Below are 16990 nucleotides of genomic sequence, written 5' to 3'. Positions count from 1 at the left end.
ATGGTTAGGACACATTCTTTTTTTGAAAATTTTTATACACATTATTCGTTGACAAATGTTGGGGCCATGTTGGATCCCAACTATTGTGTGACAAACGTGGGGTGTGACACCTGGTCGTTGGATACAACTATGTCGTAATGACACATTGGATGTGACACACGGGGGAAAAGGGGCGTTAACCCCAATGTTTTTGCCCCAATTTTTCCTTTTGACACACGGGCGGATGAACATTGTCGGATGACACCCCTTTCTGAAATTTTCAGAAAAACCCCCAAAACATTATGCGTGAGGGACAACCGGGGCCCAAAGTCTAGAGGGCAAAAATTTTTGGGTGAATTCTTTTTAAAAACTTCTTTACCGGTTGAGTGATCTAAATATCTTAATTTCTTTTACCCGGGAATCTTATTGTTTTTTGGGAAGGGAAATTTTCTTGAAGCCTTGGGAAAATTGTGGGGATGACTAGGGACGACATTTCTTTCAATGGGGTAACAAATGGGGAAAAGACGTTATTGCAATTTTTATAGAATTCGGGTAGAATTGAGGCATTTAAAATTTTCTTTTCGAATTCGGTTAGACAGGTCTTTTGGGGATTCAATCTGGTAAATTCGGTGTTTAAAGACAATCTTACGGAATTTTTTATAGCATTCGGGATAACTTCTGGACGACAATTTGACAGACTTTATGGACATTTGGTTGGGACTTCAGGACTTACATTCAGGACTAAATTTAAAGGACAGCCATTTCAACTTCGGGCAGGGCAATCGGATAACTTTCTGGATAAATTTAAATTTAAAGCTTCAAATAAAGGTTTGTGATTGAAGGGGATAGCGCGTATACATTCTCTATTTTTTGAAGTGAAGTGCCTCTCATTTGAATTCTTTACAGGGTTTTGTTAGTTTAAAAAAAGAGCTATTTTAAATTTTTAAAACCGCGTCAAAAGTGTTTAAAATTCTAAACGTCTTTAAATTCCTCGAAATACCGGATTAATCGGGGGTTTAAATTCAAAAAACCCCCCTTTTTCAATGCTTCTACCGGATTAAATGTGCCCTTAAGAAAAAAAACATTTAAATTTTATCTTGTTTTGGGGGGTTTTTTAAATTTTTTATCACATAATGTTTAAGCTAGAGCAGGGAAAAAAAATATCGGTTTTTTTGTTAGAACCAAATGCTCTTGGGGGGGGAAGTGAATCAGACAATTTACAATTTTAAAAATCTACCCCCAAAATAACCTTTCTATTTAATTCTTTTGGAATTTTAGTGACTCACACTTGTTTATGGGGTAAAATCGTGTTTTAATTAAGTTTAATCTCCTGTTTTACCCGGGGGAATACGTGCAATGGGGGAGTTTCCCTTTCCCCCGGCCAACAAAATGGGGGCCCCGTCATTTAACTTTATCCGGGGTATCGGAATGTGGTCTATTTAAGCACTTTTTCGGTTCGGAAGCTAGATTTTTCCATTCATCGGAAATCGGTTAAAGGGCTGCCCGTCATTTAAATTCTTTGGGAAATCGTGTTAATGCTAGACGTCATTTCAATCTTTACCGGTAAGTGTTAATGTTGGACGCCCATTTCAAACCCGGGTTCGTTTATGCTAGATTTATTTCAATTTTATCCAATTGTTAATGGTAGGCTATTCAATCTTACCCGGAATCGTGTAATGTAGAGATAAATTCTTTATCCGTCATCGTGTTAAGCCGGGCCCGTCATGTTAAAATTCTTTATGGTAACGTGTTAATCTAGAGTCTATTTCAATTTTTTAAATCAAGGTGAAGTAGACGTCTATTTAAATTTCCCCTTTTCGGTAATGGTTCAGACGTCTATTTCAATTCTTTATCCGGTAATCGTGTTAATGCTAGACGTCTATTTCAATTCTTTATCCGGTAATCGTGTTAATGCTAGACGTCTATTTCAATTCTTTATCCGGTAATCGTGTTAATCTAGACGTCTATTTCAATTCTTTATCCGGTAATCGTGTTAATGCTAGACGTCTATTTCAATTCTTTATCCGGTAATCGTGTTAATGCTAGACGTCTATTTCAATTCTTTATCCGGTAATCGTGTTAATGCTAGACGTCTATTTCAATTCTTTATCCGGTAATCGTGTTAATGCTAGAGTCTATTTAATGATCCGGTACATCGTTTTAAGAACGTTTTTCATCTTTATCGGTAATGGTGTTAATTGTCGGGAAACGTATAATTTCAATCAATCGCGCGTATCTGTTAATCAGAGAAATTTCAATTCTTTACCGGTAAATCGGGGAATAAGCTAACGTTATTTCAAATTTCCCTTTATCCGGTATTGTCGTGTTCAATGCTCGATATTTACAATATTTTTAGCCGGTAATGGTTAATGCTAGAGTTCTTAGATTCTTTATCTCGTGTTAATGCTAGACGTCTATTTCAATTCTTTATCCGGTAATCGTAAAAAAAAATAAACAAAAACAAAAATGCAACGTCCCGTATTTGCAGTTCTGAGAAAGGAACAGAAATGACGTTTTAGAGTGAATTAGGGGTGGGTTTAAACCATCAATTGCCGGACTCGAGAAAAAACGTACCGGGTATTTTAAAATTTGACAAAAAAAACTCGTCCTTCTAACATCGATCGATTTAAACGACCGTTATCTTGTCAAAATCTCTCAAACCCGGGTTTCGCGAGATCCCAGGTTTTAGAGTTATTACCTGGATGAGGGTCATATCAATCGATCGATATTTGAAGGATGAGTTTTCTGGTCAAAATTTTAACACGTGACTTTCCAGAGTACGACAGTGAACGGGTTGATGGTGTTTCCATGACAACAATGAGACTATAAGAATATGTGACTCATCACATTCAATAGGTGTTATGTTGAAGGCTTAGGGGTGGGGGTATAAAAATATAAAATTATTTATCTAAGTCTCATCCTCACTCTACTCCATAAAAACCAAATTTTCCCCCAAATTTCCAATTTTTGACGATGTCCGATTGGCATTGATATGAATTTGACCTTTGACTTTGGAGATGGAGATAAACGGTTGTTGATTGTTGACACGTGATTTACTAACATCTTATGACGAGGAAAAAATGACGAGACGGAACGAATTGTAAGCTTCAATGTATTGGACGAGGACAGATACTGTGGACGTTTTGGCTTTCCCCTTTATCAACAAAACACGATGAATTAAACACTAAGGACATTGTTTTGTTTTTGTTTTTGTTTTTAAGGGTTTTACGGCGCTTGCAACACATTTAGGTTATATCAGCGCCAGTAAAAAGGAAGAAAATGGGACAGTAAAAAGTTCTAGAATTACAATTAAAGCATCCAAGAAAAAGTAAGACAAAGGGGGAACTGGGAAACAAAATAGGGATCAGATGTAGATTTCCAAAGCATACCATCAAATGGTCTGATAGTTGTAGAATCACCAATAAGTCTCATCCGGACACAAGCACGGCCCCACAAGAGGAATACACTCAAATGCTTACCAATATAATTAGAACTAACATATAAATATACAGAGAGATGATTTAAAAGGAAAAAAATATCATCTCCCAAACAATAACTATGCATTCGACTGTTTCCCTCCCAGCCAGGACCCCGACCTAGGGCCAGGACAAAACCAAGCAATCTCATTCCAAGACAAAGACAGAATGGCAAGTGTTGGAAAACTAGGACTAGGGGACGGATAGAAGATACAATAAGTACCTCCCTGCCCACTATGGGAGGTAGGAACCCCACCCAGACTAAGGACATTAAATACGCCATTCTCACACCTCTCATTGATCATACGTGATCCCTTCATCGTGTTTTGTTAAGAAAGGGGAAACCCGAAACATCCAGATCACCGTCTTTGTTCAACTATATTGAAGATTACATTTCATTTGTTATCATCATCTCTTCCTTTGAGCTACAAGCAGCAACATCATCATTATTTTCGACTAGAAATTCCAAGGTCAACATTTAAATCCACGCGACAAATCACCATTTAGAAACTATGGGTCACATTTAGCATGTCAGACTTACGTTGGGTTTAACACGTTCCATTCATTATTCTTAAAAATTGCTGTATAAATTCACTTTCTCTTTCATGTTCTGTCTCTCTTGGCTTTGATATTGATTTGATCGATTCTGCCCAGCCGGAGGTCAGTCAATCATCGGATGATATCACGTGACACGTTTGATTTCACTGCTGGAGGCAAAAATCATTTGATTTTTGATGTAAAGAAAATACCAATCGGTTTGCTGGGTCTTTCGTCGCTGTTGTCATCAAATTGAAAGCAACTCTTGAAATAAGATGGATTTGTGAATAACGAATAGTGAGTTGTTTATAATACTGGAATTAGTGACACGGTGAGTTGTTTATAAGTATAAGACTGGAATTGGTGACACGGTGAGTTGTTTATAAGACTGGAATTAGTTACACGGTGAATTGTTTATAAGACTGGAATTAGTTACAAGGTGAATTGTTTATAAGACTGGAATTGGTGACACGGTGAATTGTTTATAAGACTGGAATTAGTTACACGGTGAGTTGTTTATAAGACTGGAATTAGTTACACGGTGAGTTGTTTATAAGACTGGAATTGGTGACACGGTGAATTGTTTATAAGACTGGAATTAGTTACACGGTGAATTGTTTATAAGACTGGAATTAGTGACACGGTGAATTGTTTATAAGACTGGAATTAGTTACACGGTGAGTTGTTTATAAGACTGGAATTGGTGACACGATGTGATCTCCAATCTGTTGCGTTATTGAAACGTTGATTGGAAAAAATAGAAAATATATTCGTAAAGACTGAAATTTGACAAGTATTGAAGATATGAAAAAGACAACATCACAAGTGGCTACAGCACAAAAATAAACTTGAGCTTTTTACATAGCGGAATATCCGCTAAACGTGCTCAAAGCGCTTTATAAAAGGTCCCTGGCCAACAGCAACATGTACATGTAGAACGAGGCATGGCGATATTACATTTTTCCGACGGAGACAACGCTGTTAATGGCCAGGTACTCAATTTATACCCGAGTACGGTGAGATATTGTGAGTAAAGAACCGTTTTCAATTACTATTGGAGCTTTGAGCATGTTTGGTGGATAATGTTCTTTTCTCAAAGCTCAAGTTTGTGTGTGTGTGTGTGTGTGTGAGTGAGAGAGAGAGAGAGAGAGAGAGAGAGAGAGAGAGAGAGAGAGAGCGAGAGAGATGAGTGTTTTTGTTAGGATAAAAGACTGCAACCCATGTTGACCCAGCATGATAAAAAGTCAGATATCATTAATCCATCTATAGCTACTTGTGTACCACGTCATAATTGGGTCAGAGATCACGTTTTGTACAACGTCATCAATGATCCATAAATAATTGCAAACCACATCATAAATCGGTCAGCTATAACATTTGTGTCCAACGTCATCAACAGGTAATTTCCACGTCATGTGTAAGTATTTGTTTGGGCACCACGTCTTTCATCAGTCTCTAAATGATTGCATATTACGTCATCAATACGTCAGATATAAAATTGTGTACCTCGTCATCCATCGGTCTATACTTGATTGTTTACTACATCGACATTCGGTTAGATATCACTTTGCGTTTTACGTCATTTATGAAGGTATTTGTTTGCGTACCACGTCATCAATCCATCTGATATTACATTGTGTACCACGTCATCAATGCGTCAGATATCATTTTTAAAAACTGAATCCGCATTTTACTAAAAACAGGAAAATGCTTTTTGACAATCCGTGCGTTATGATTGTATTCTTCTTTCACTTGATATGACTCATTTTTCAAACACTAATAAATAACAAGATTTATTATTCCAGCCCTCTCATGTGAAAACCCAATCATTTCTTAGTAAATACGTAATCGTTGAATAATGCTTTGAACGCGTTGAATAAACATTTTATTCAACGATTTCAGAATATTTTGGTGCGCATGAATACAAATCCAGCGTTTTTAGTTTTGGGTCAAATTGTCATACAAGCAGAAGGAGAAAGATACAAATTATGGTGAATAGAAGTACTAATACCATATCAATTGGTTACAAAATGTCGAATAATCTTATACGGAGGATAGAATTAAAGTATTCTTTCATTTCTTTGTATTAATTAAACTCGTTATATTTTTATCGTGCAATAACACATACTCGAAAGCTCGTTGTGTTGTTGGGCACGATAAAAATAACTCGATTAATAAATACAAAGAGATGAAATAAAGAATGGTTTATTATTACACGGGAATGAAAATGGCGATATGCGCTTTTGCTTTTCGGTTCTTGTGTAATTTTTAATTCATTTATTTATTTATCAATACGGTGCGACATGGTGCTGGTGACAACTATTCCCATATTCCAAACGTAACAGTCTGTCTATGTCTGTATCATGGATTACTTTTTAGTGGTTTTCTTTCTTCCTTTGTTTATATCAACTCGACAAGCCGAGAAAAAACAAGCACCTCCCTACAGGTGGAGCATTTCAAGTTCCAGATCTTTAAAGATCAGCGAGGCGGAAGGCTTAGAGAGGGGAATGGATTTTAATTACTTGTTCTTTTCATTGGAATTCAATTTGGCCTTTTCGAGCACAATCAGCAATGAAAGACGGGCGGGTCTCTTTTTCCGTCTTCTGTGATTCGTGCCAAAACTCAAGTGTGCACATTTCGGCCTTTAGCTTTTAAACTAATAAAATATTTCCATTGTTATTTCACCATATCATTCCAGTTATATGGATATAATGTATGGTGTCTCGTCTTGTCATAACACTCAAGCAATGTTAAGCATGGTCATTGGTAAATTGGGTGGAAGTGATCGTAGTAAAGTTCTGGTCCTGGAATTCTGTCTTTGAGTGAGGTAAACAAACACAATACCCCATTCAACTCAGGTATAATTGGATACGTGTTAGAGGTGCTGACTGTAAGACTGTAGACACAACAAAGCGCCTGAAAGTCAACTTGTACCGGATGAAATTGAAATATGGCTTCATTTGATCTGCCGGAAGAATATATGAAACATAGTGAAGTATTTTGTGTACGGTAAATCCTTGGAAATGCGCCGTAGGATATTTATATATATATATATATATATATATATATATATATATATATATATAGATAGAGAGAGAGAGAGAGAGAGAGAGAGAGAGAGAGAGAGAGAGAGAGAGAGGGGTGTTAAGATGTACTATATTATACACACAGTGTGTCGAGGGGAACTGAAACACTCCGGCAAAATAAAGGATTATTGGTTGGTCCTTGAAACGACGAATCTGCCGTTCTATAGGAAGACCCGTATTTCAACATTTGGCCAGAAAACTCGTCCTTCAAACATCGACAGATATAAATGACCCTCACCTTGGTAAAAACTATCAAACCTGGGACTTCGCGAAGTCTTCCTTGACGTCCCAGGTTTGAGAATGTTTTCCAAGATGAGGTTCATTTAAATGGATCGATATTTGAAGGACGAGTTTTCTGGCCTAATTTTCAAATATGTTTTTCCAGAGTACGTCAGTAATCCATTGGGAGCATTTGTATAGCGCAATATCCACTAAACGTGCACGAAGCGCTTTACAACTGTTTAGTGGATATTGCGCTAAATAGATACTCAAGTCTTTTTTAAAATGTCTATACAGTAAATGAAGTTGACACCATTCGGCTTTTTTGTGTTTTTTGTTTTTTGTTTTTTTTTTGGCCCGCCATATGGGCAAACGCAAGTATGGGCTTGATTTACTATTTGTAAACAGGACAATTAATTTCACTTTGGTTTGAGAATATTTCTATCTCGAAATTAGGCCCATAACTGTTTGTGCTATCAGACCTGTAAATAAATACACGTTGGGTTGACTATGAATGAAGAAAATTCTCCCATTGAACTCGGGTGTAAAATAAGTATCTGGCCGTAAGTAGCGTTTTCTCTGTAGATTACAAATTGTGATATCGCCAAACAGGCATCATGTCTTGTCCTACATGATAAGTGTTGCTATTGGCTAGAGAGCCTTTGTAAAGCGTTTGAGCACGTTTAGTAGATATTGCGCTATATAAAAGCCCAAGGTTTTTATAACAACCAAAACAACAGGCCTTCTCTGACTGGCATAAAACGTGTAAACGCAACCCTGTTCTTGTATATTGACATTTAGCCCACATAATACCGTCGCCATGAGGTGGGTGACATTCGTATCAAACCTCCCATGCAGCTTACAGGTGAGTAACAAAATACATTCAACACTGCCTGGCATTTTCCTCTCTGAGCGGTAATTCAGTGCTAGGTCAACTCGACCCCACTTGTGAGGTCAGCCCATGGGTAGAACAGGTAGCGGTCAGGGGAAATCTGTGATGCCGTAATTAATTGCTGTAATGTTTCATGGTATTGCTCAGTTGCTAACATGAATATGAAAATTGTTCCCTCGCCACAAGCAAAGCTAGGGTTTCTTTCATCATATGCCGTGGTTGATAATAATGTATCCTCTTAAGGCTGCTCATAAGAGAGGTGTCAATTTAGTGAATTTTGAGCTATCAATGCAATTCATTTGTAGTAATTTGCATATTGATAATTTTATTCACAACAGCAGAAAATGATTGAAATAAGCATCCTTGTAAAGTAAAAATGATGGTTTTGACACATGCCAAGTTTTGTTGTCCGGGCAGTAAAATCTTAAAAGATATGAATTTTTTAATTGTAAATTCTTATTTGGCATGACTTGGTGAGATCCTCATTTTCTCTCCTACAGTATTCCATGTCATGAATTATGTCCAAATATCAGTTTAGTAATAAAATATAAACCATCAGACGAAAATAGTATGAATCTTATTTAAATAATTTAATTGATCTAAATATGTAGCTTTGGGCACATTTGAAATGGCTTGATGACTGTTTTCTATACTTTAATACCTTACGATTCAAGTCAAATTTGTTTTTTTTTTAAAATGAATTTTAGGAATTATTGTTAGAAAATATATACTGCTTTTGTGTAGTTGTCTCAAGAAATTTCAATCTTTATGGTTCCATCTGGGTGTCAGTGTTTGGTTTCATTTATTGTCTCTATATTGGATCGCCTGGTGTGCTGGGTTGTTTTATGTACTTCACTGAAGGCTCCATTAGTGTCATTGAAATCCATCTCAATTACTCGTGTTGTGTTTTTACATGTTGAATAAGTAACATAATGTAAGTTCAAGTTCTCCTTTTGTGCACAAATGAATGTGTTAACTTTTTATAGACTGAAGCGTCCAGATATAAATGGCAGTGATTTCCCATAAATTAAATGACCTTGCTGTGGTATGTCTGTGGTGTTGTACTGATTTGGCTCTGGTTGTTATTCAATTGTTTTATTTCTAAACTTGACTGACTGGAGTTCAAGGGTATATCAGATGACAATGACTGAATATTTCTCCTTGGGGGAAAGCATTCATCTGTATGGACAGTAATTTAACTGTACCAGTACTTAGTGTTAGTTGTAATTGATGATTGATACTACAATATTTGTAGCATGTCCAGTAACCTTGTTGGGTGATTAAATTTTTTCTTGTAAAGAAGTTATACTTTATAGGCAGATTGATAGTAAATTGAGATCTTGAAATCATACACAATATTGTTTTTTAGTTTTTACTGGTCAATAAAATCTTATCCTCATGAGTTATTTTACCACATAAAGACATAAAACACCAGTTTACTGTTATGACCAACACAACGGTATGAGAGGAACGGAAGTGGTAAAAAAAATTATACAGTACTAACAAATCCATGAATAAACAAGAAAATCAACTGCCAATATGATGATTATTCACAGAACAAGACATAATAAGGATAGTATGCATGAGTCACAGCTTGTATTGTATCACGTTTTGATTATATTTATTAAAATCATCTTTGGGAGATACTTGCAATGATGAACATTGATATATCCACGATGTTTCCGTTTTTTTATTTAAGTGCACCAAAATTTACAAGCACTTAAAATTAGGTCCACACTTAACGATATTTAAAGAAAACTATGAATCACAAAAATGTCAAATTTGCACTGATGTTTAGAAAGACAACTGATTTTTCCAGGCAAAATAATAAAGTGAAAAAGGCTGTTATTGTTTTCCCGCTATACCGACATGTTATAAGACCATAAATATCCATAATTGCCCCCATTGGACACGACAATGCCAGATACCTCTAATGGCCTCACGTAGGTAGCTGGCAGGGAGGCTTAATGAGTCCCATCTGAAATAGCACTGATTCCCACGCAGTTTCACGTATTTCCATTGGCACAATACCGTCACCGTGAGTGGGTTACATTTGGTATCAACCCCACCCCTCGCCCCCCCCCCCCCCCCCGACAACTCCCCCCCCCCCCCCAACAATTTACGACACTCGTGGTGGGTATTTTATTTCCAATGACAAAATACCGTCACCATGAGGTGGGTGACATTTGGTGTCAACCCCCCTCACACACACACACACACACACACACACACACACAATTTACGACACCCGTGGCTTGTAACACTGACAGGGCTTATCATTAACGGCGATAACAGAAATTCCACAGCCACCCGTTCTATTGACTTTATCGTTGTTGTCTGTATCGGCCATATTGGAGCAGGGCTTTGACTGTCCTAGTGGCCGTTATTCCCATTGGCTGGCCATGAAATTGATAAAGACAAACTGAGATTTATGATCTGTCGGCTCTATCCGGTATGAAGTCGGAATGAACCGGAAGAAGAAAATGGATTTTAAAAGTCAAAATGAACGAGAAAAACATCATCCGTAAGGGAGACATTGTTCTTTAGGATCTATTCCCAGAAAAGACTAGAATAACCCAGGCGTCAGCCGCAGTGCAACGCCGCAAAGTGAGCTAACGTTATATGACTTGCTCAAGGCCACACAGCGCGGCGGGTAGTCGAACTCGATACCTTTCGGGTACGAAGCAAAGACCAAACCGCTGGGCCACGCTGCCTCGTTGCCAACACGGTGTTCTGTCCAGTTGATATTGGAAATGGTCCAAGCATTTGAGTTGATGTTTAAAAGTAATAAACAAAAATGAAGAAAACAGTTTTTTTAAAAAGAAGAAAATTGAACAAAGTATCAAACACGGAACGTGTCGGGTCAAAAACCCTTCTTCAGCAAACAACAAAAATAGGTTGGTCTTTGTTGTTGGCCGAAGAAGGGTTTTGAGCCCGAAACGTGCCATGTTTGATAAATATTGTTCCTTTTTGCTTTTTTGTTGTTTTTTTAAAGCTGTTTTATTGATTTTTGTTTATAAATGTTTACAGTCCACAGATTTGTGGTTCTTTGAGTTTATCGTCAAAACTCGGAACATTTGCCTTTTTGTTGTTCCACGGAGGGAAATGAACATTTTTGATTTTTTAAATGAACAAAAACTAAATTGTCGCATTTTTGTTCACTGTTTATATATTTCAAAATCCCCCTGCTGATATCTTGTTCACCCGTGGGTCACATTTACACATTTTGTAAACAAAAATATCAAATTCCAGCGGTTTGATGCCGTTCCAGGGGAGATAAGGCAATCTTTTGATGTAGAAAACAAAGTTTGACAATGATGAATGACATTTCCACATTTATTGTTTACCTTTTGAAGAGCCCAGCGCTAAAAGTACTTACGTCACACAAAGTCAGTTTTGACGAAAATGGAGGTTACAATTTGGATAAGGCTATAGAGTGTAAAAGGACATTGTTGAGATATTATGGGACTTGGGTTGTGTTTGTCATGAACAAAATTGGTGACTGGACTCCGGTGATTCTGGTTTAACTCACTCAACCCTTACACCGACTATATCCGTAGTTTACCCGGGTTACTTCTACCCCATGCCTATTTAATACATTTTTTTAGACAAATTATAGGCGTAGTATCAAAGCTAATGGGTTTTTTTGTTGTTTTTTTTTTTTGTTTCTTTCATTTTAATGGTAATTGAATATCAAAATCTCTAGGATTGAGTGAGTTCAGATTGTCACGGATTAGATACAAATGATGAAAACGTGACGTAAGTACTTTTGGCAGGGGCGGGAGTCTTCAATTTGAAGGAGGAGAAAGAAACGGGTTCACGTCAAGATTTAAACAGTCTCAAAATAGAACAAAATACACATAACGTGTCGGGTTTCAAACCCTTCTTCAGCCAACACCAAACCGTTTACACAAGACATCCAATTCGTACAGACGAGCATCAATGACTGACACGTCTACACACGGACTGACACGTCTACACACGGACTGACACGTCTACACACGGACTGACACTTCTACACACGGACTGACACGTCTACACACGGACTGACACGTCTACACACGGACTGACACTTCTACACAGGGACTGACATGTCTACACAATGAATGACACTTCTACACAAGGAATGACACTTCTACACAAGGAATGGCACTTATACACAAGGAATGACACTTCTACACAAGGAATGACACTTCTACACAAGGAATGACACTTCTACACAAGGAAAGACACTTCTACACAAGGAATGACACGCCTACACAAGGACTGACACGTCTACACACGGACTGACACTTCTAACCAAGGAATGACACTTCTTCACAAGGACTAACACTTCAACACAAGGACTGACACTTCTACACAGGGACTGACATTTCTATACAGGGATGACAATTCTACACAGGGACTGACATTTCTACACAAGGAATGACACTTCTACACAAGGAATGCCACGTCTACACAAGGAATGACACGTCTACACAAGGAATGACACTTCTACACAATGAATGACACTTCTACAGAAGGAATGACACTTCTACACAGGGAATGACACTTCTACTTCTACACAAGGAATGACACTTCTAACCAAGGAATGACACTTCTACACAAACACATGCGGGGGTATTGGATGAAAGAAGAGGACAGGAGGAGGTATAGGATGAGAGGAGAGGATGGGTGGGGGTATAGTTTCGGTGCGTGTGTGCGTCGTTGTGAGGGTATGTGTGTGGGTGTGGGTGTGTGTGTGTGTGTGTGTTCGCGCGCTTGTATAAATAGGTGTGCGTGTGTACAATAATGTTTATAATGATGTTTGACAATTTTGTGCGCATTGAGCTGTTTTATCAACGGGATTGGGCGCTATACAAATAAACTTTATTATTATTATTATTATTATTATTATTATTATTATTATTATTATTATTATTATTATTATTATTATTATTATTATTATTATTATTATTATTATTATAGGGTAAGCGGAGAAGACAGGAGGAGTGAGGAGATATACAATGAGAGGAAAAGACATGACACGGAGACGCTCATGCTTCCTTCTCCTCCACCACCTCCTCCTCTTTCTATTTCTTCTCCTTCTACTTCTCCCTCTGTCCTTCCTCTTGTTCCTCATTTTGATCACTCACATTCTTCCATTCTTTGACCATATACTCGTTAACAAAACTATTTTCACATTTTAATAACTTGAAATGCTTTTGTCTTCTCATCTCGTGTTCCAGATCCGTCATTGCATAAGGGATTCATTCATGTCAACCAGCAGGATCTTGAAATCAGGAGATGTGTAGTATAAACTCTTATAAAATATTATTATGACCTGTTTTCATTTTCCAAACAAATTTATGTTCTGAACACGCCCAAGGTGTAGGAGTCATCTTAAGCACATAAAGATGCCAAATTAAATTGTGTGTTACTGTCACGTGTGTTACGTGTGTGTAGTTTTTGACTGACGTAAACTGTGATCCTCAGTTTGGCACATCGTGGCTGATTTTATCAATAAGGCTAAGGCCACACTGAGAGCGAAGCGGGCAGGGCGAAGCGATTTACCTATGTGGCTTCACTGAGAGCGATGGAAAGCGAGCAATTCAAAGCGATCCATGTTTAATGGGTAATCATTTCTCTCCGTGTCTGCTGTGTAGACTGGAGACAATGTGCGCATCGAGCGATGCGAGCGAAGAAAAATGGCCAAATCTCTCGCTCAGCTCTGCTTCGCTGCTGATATGTTAGTCACCTCTTTATATATATATTTAGTTTTTTATAAATGTTTTCGCTCCGCTCGTAGTGTGACCTTAGCCTAAGTGAATGATTTGATAAGGAATTCTAAAATTTGATATAGATAGAACGAAATTGACGTCGCTCAGGTCTTTGTTATTGCTTTTAGCCAGCCATTTTTATGAGCAGTTCTCACATAATTGTATTACCAGACTAAACGATTCAAGGTTACACATCGTTTTGTGTGTTTGTCCGTTATGTCCGGGTGGCGGATGATATGAGTATTGGAACTAAACCCAATGCATCTATAAGTCAGGATGTGTTGGTTAAATTATGTTTTTGTAATGGTTTCATTCTACAACACACGTACAGTTTCGTGGGCCATGCAGGACGATCATTGACACATTGGCGACGCCACCGGTCGACCGTTGACCAATCAATGAGTGAGTTGCGTAATGTTATTTGAAAATGATGTAATTGTTTTCATTCGTCATGGATATCGCATCATCTCTACGTCACATCCTGTTCATTGTGTTCATATTCGACCTCTGTGTGACCCGCGTGCATCCTGGAGGTCATTCCACTTGCATGGGCTGCAAATTATTCAATCTGGCAAACAGAAAACAACAGGACCAAAAAAACGTGAGTATTCATCTATTTCCAGTTTTAATCTTTCGTTACGTTTTCCCCCACATGTATTTCTTAGAGAGCATAAAAGAAAAATTGATGATAGAACTTTTTATATTGACATCTGATAAATGCATTATTGTCATTTTAAAAGCTGTAGTGACGTCATCGGTTGATGAGGATTCCATGATTCATTAGAATGAAATATTTTATTTTGGTGAAGGCCGTTTACGCCTTGTAGCCTGTGTACGCGTGTTAAGGCGAGTGTAACCCTGTGTAGGCGTGTTTAGGTATGCGTAGCCCTGAGCAAGTGTGTTTAGGCTTGCGCATTCTCGGTAGGCGTTTTAGGCGTGTGTAGCCCTGTGTTTGGGCGTGCGTAGCCATGTGTGTGCGTGTTTTAGACGTGCGTAACCCAGTGGAGACGCATGTAGCCCTATGTAGGCGTGTATAGGCGTGCGTGTCTCTGTTTAGGCGTGTTTAGGTATGCGTAGCCCTGTGTAGTCACGTGTCGGTCATGCACTACTAATGTCAATGGTGAGGTCCGATTCAATTTTTAATTGCGGCTATGTGGTCTAGTGGTATGGCACTCGCTTTCGGATCTGAAGGTCCTGGGTTCGAGCCTCGCTCGGCGCATAGTTGATTACTTGGAGATGGCTCTTTACTTACATTCTCTCACCTTACTCATGTGTAAAATGAGTACCTTGCCGAAAAAAATTGTAATATCGCCTATAACAGGCATCATGTCCCGTCATAAATGCTAAATGTTGCTATTGGCCAAGGCCCCCTTGTATAGCGCTTTGAGCACGTTTAGTGGATATTGCGTTGTGTAAAAAGGGCAATCGTTGCTATACGAGTGATTAGAATTCTATTTCATACTGGAAAACAACGACTACTTTTGTAGTGACTCATATTAAAGTGTGCGAAAAAATGAGGAAATCGATTTGATTGTTCCTGCACTGTGTGCAATCCGTGATATGAGTAATCGACGAGAAATTGGTGTCATTTAGAAGGAAAATGAACGATTTTTTGCTGGTTTTCTTTTTTTTCCATTTTTTATAAAGCGCAAGTGGTTAAAAAATCGATGATCTTTCCAACTGTTATTTATAACGGATTCTATTTTAGTCCAAACACCTTCCTTGGCATCGACCCATCCATTACCTATTGTCAATCTGTCATTTCGATAACCATTACAACAAGACAGGGATTCCAACAAAATTACAAACTGATCTATTTATTTATTTATTTATGTATTTATTTATTTATTTATTTATTTATTTATTTATTTATTTTATTTATATATTATATATTATTTATTTTTACGTCCCTTAACTTCATTATTCATCATTCCATTTACTATTTTCAATACTTATTTCGATAATCATTTAATAATAGGATTCATAAAATTACTATTTATTATATATATTTATTTATTTATTTATATTATATATTTATTTTATATTATTTATTATTATTTATATTATTTATTTATTTTATTTTTTATTATTATTTATATTATTATTTTACATATTATTATTATATATATCTTATTATTATCATGTATATTTATTATTATTTATTAAGCTACTTATTTATATATTATATTTTTATTTATTTAATTTACCTCAACTATATTTATATTTATTATTTTTCATATTTATTACTAGATCTATCATGCTTATAATATATAAACTTATTTATTATCTTATTATTATCTATTATCATCTATTTATTCTATTCTCACTTAAGTTATATCATGCTAATTTTTATATATACATTTTATTATTATCATTTATTTACTTACTTTATTATATATATTATTCATTATTTATTTATTACTGACTTTATTTATATATTATATATTATTATTTATTATTACGACTTATTTAATATATATATTATGATTATTATTTTACTGACTTATTTATCATTATTATTTTTTTCATATTTATTTTATTCTCTTACTTCACGAAGATCTATAATGAATAAATTTCCCTAAATTTGTTTTCACTATTATTTGTCATAAAATTTATTAAACGATACGAGGCATAACTGCTAATATCATATACAGTCAACAATTAATTGTTCGGCCATATTTGTACCATGGATTGCCATTCATTTTACGACTAGAAGATTTGGCGCTTTAATTTTAAACCAATCAATATTCCTGTCATTATTTTCTCTTCATCCCCCGAAGTTTTATTTCACATTTCCAACACCTAAAATCATGTATATCCATCATCTTCTCCTATCAATTCTCAATGTCTTTAAAACCAAAACAATAAACACCAAAATCGGTTGCAAGATTTTTGCCTAAGACGGAAATTGATTCAGGTCATGTAATGTCTATGTTTATGTTTGGATGTTTCGTATTGTATTCTATGTACTTTATGTTATGTATTCTCTTATTCTGCTCTATTTTGTATGTATTATGTTTTGCTCTACGTATTTCATTCTAT

At 36.5% G+C, this 16990-nt stretch overlaps 1 protein-coding gene across 7 annotated transcripts in view; it reads left to right on the top strand.

Moving 5' to 3' along the window:
- The window catches only part of LOC144980350 (CCN family member 1-like), an 81905-nt gene that overhangs the window by 18999 nt on the left and 45916 nt on the right, over positions 1–16990 (top strand). The window contains exons 3-4 of one of the 7 annotated variants that reach the window (XM_078928019.1): positions 13418–13482; positions 14032–14549. In XM_078928019.1, the coding sequence (XP_078784145.1) occupies positions 14400–14549 (150 nt within the window). In that variant the 5' untranslated portion in view covers positions 13418–13482; positions 14032–14399. Of the gene's footprint in view, positions 1–13417; positions 14550–16990 lie in introns of all 7 variants that reach the window. The other 6 variants (XM_078928017.1, XM_078928018.1, XM_078928022.1 and 3 more) reach the window with 6 other exon arrangements.

The sequence above is a fragment of the Berghia stephanieae genome, chromosome 9 (assembly GCF_034508935.2).
Source record: "Berghia stephanieae isolate SIO BIC M18660-M18661 chromosome 9, UCSD_Bste_1.3, whole genome shotgun sequence".
Classification (NCBI taxonomy): domain Eukaryota; kingdom Metazoa; phylum Mollusca; class Gastropoda; order Nudibranchia; family Aeolidiidae; genus Berghia; species Berghia stephanieae.
This window is presented reverse-complemented; position numbering and strand designations above follow the sequence as displayed.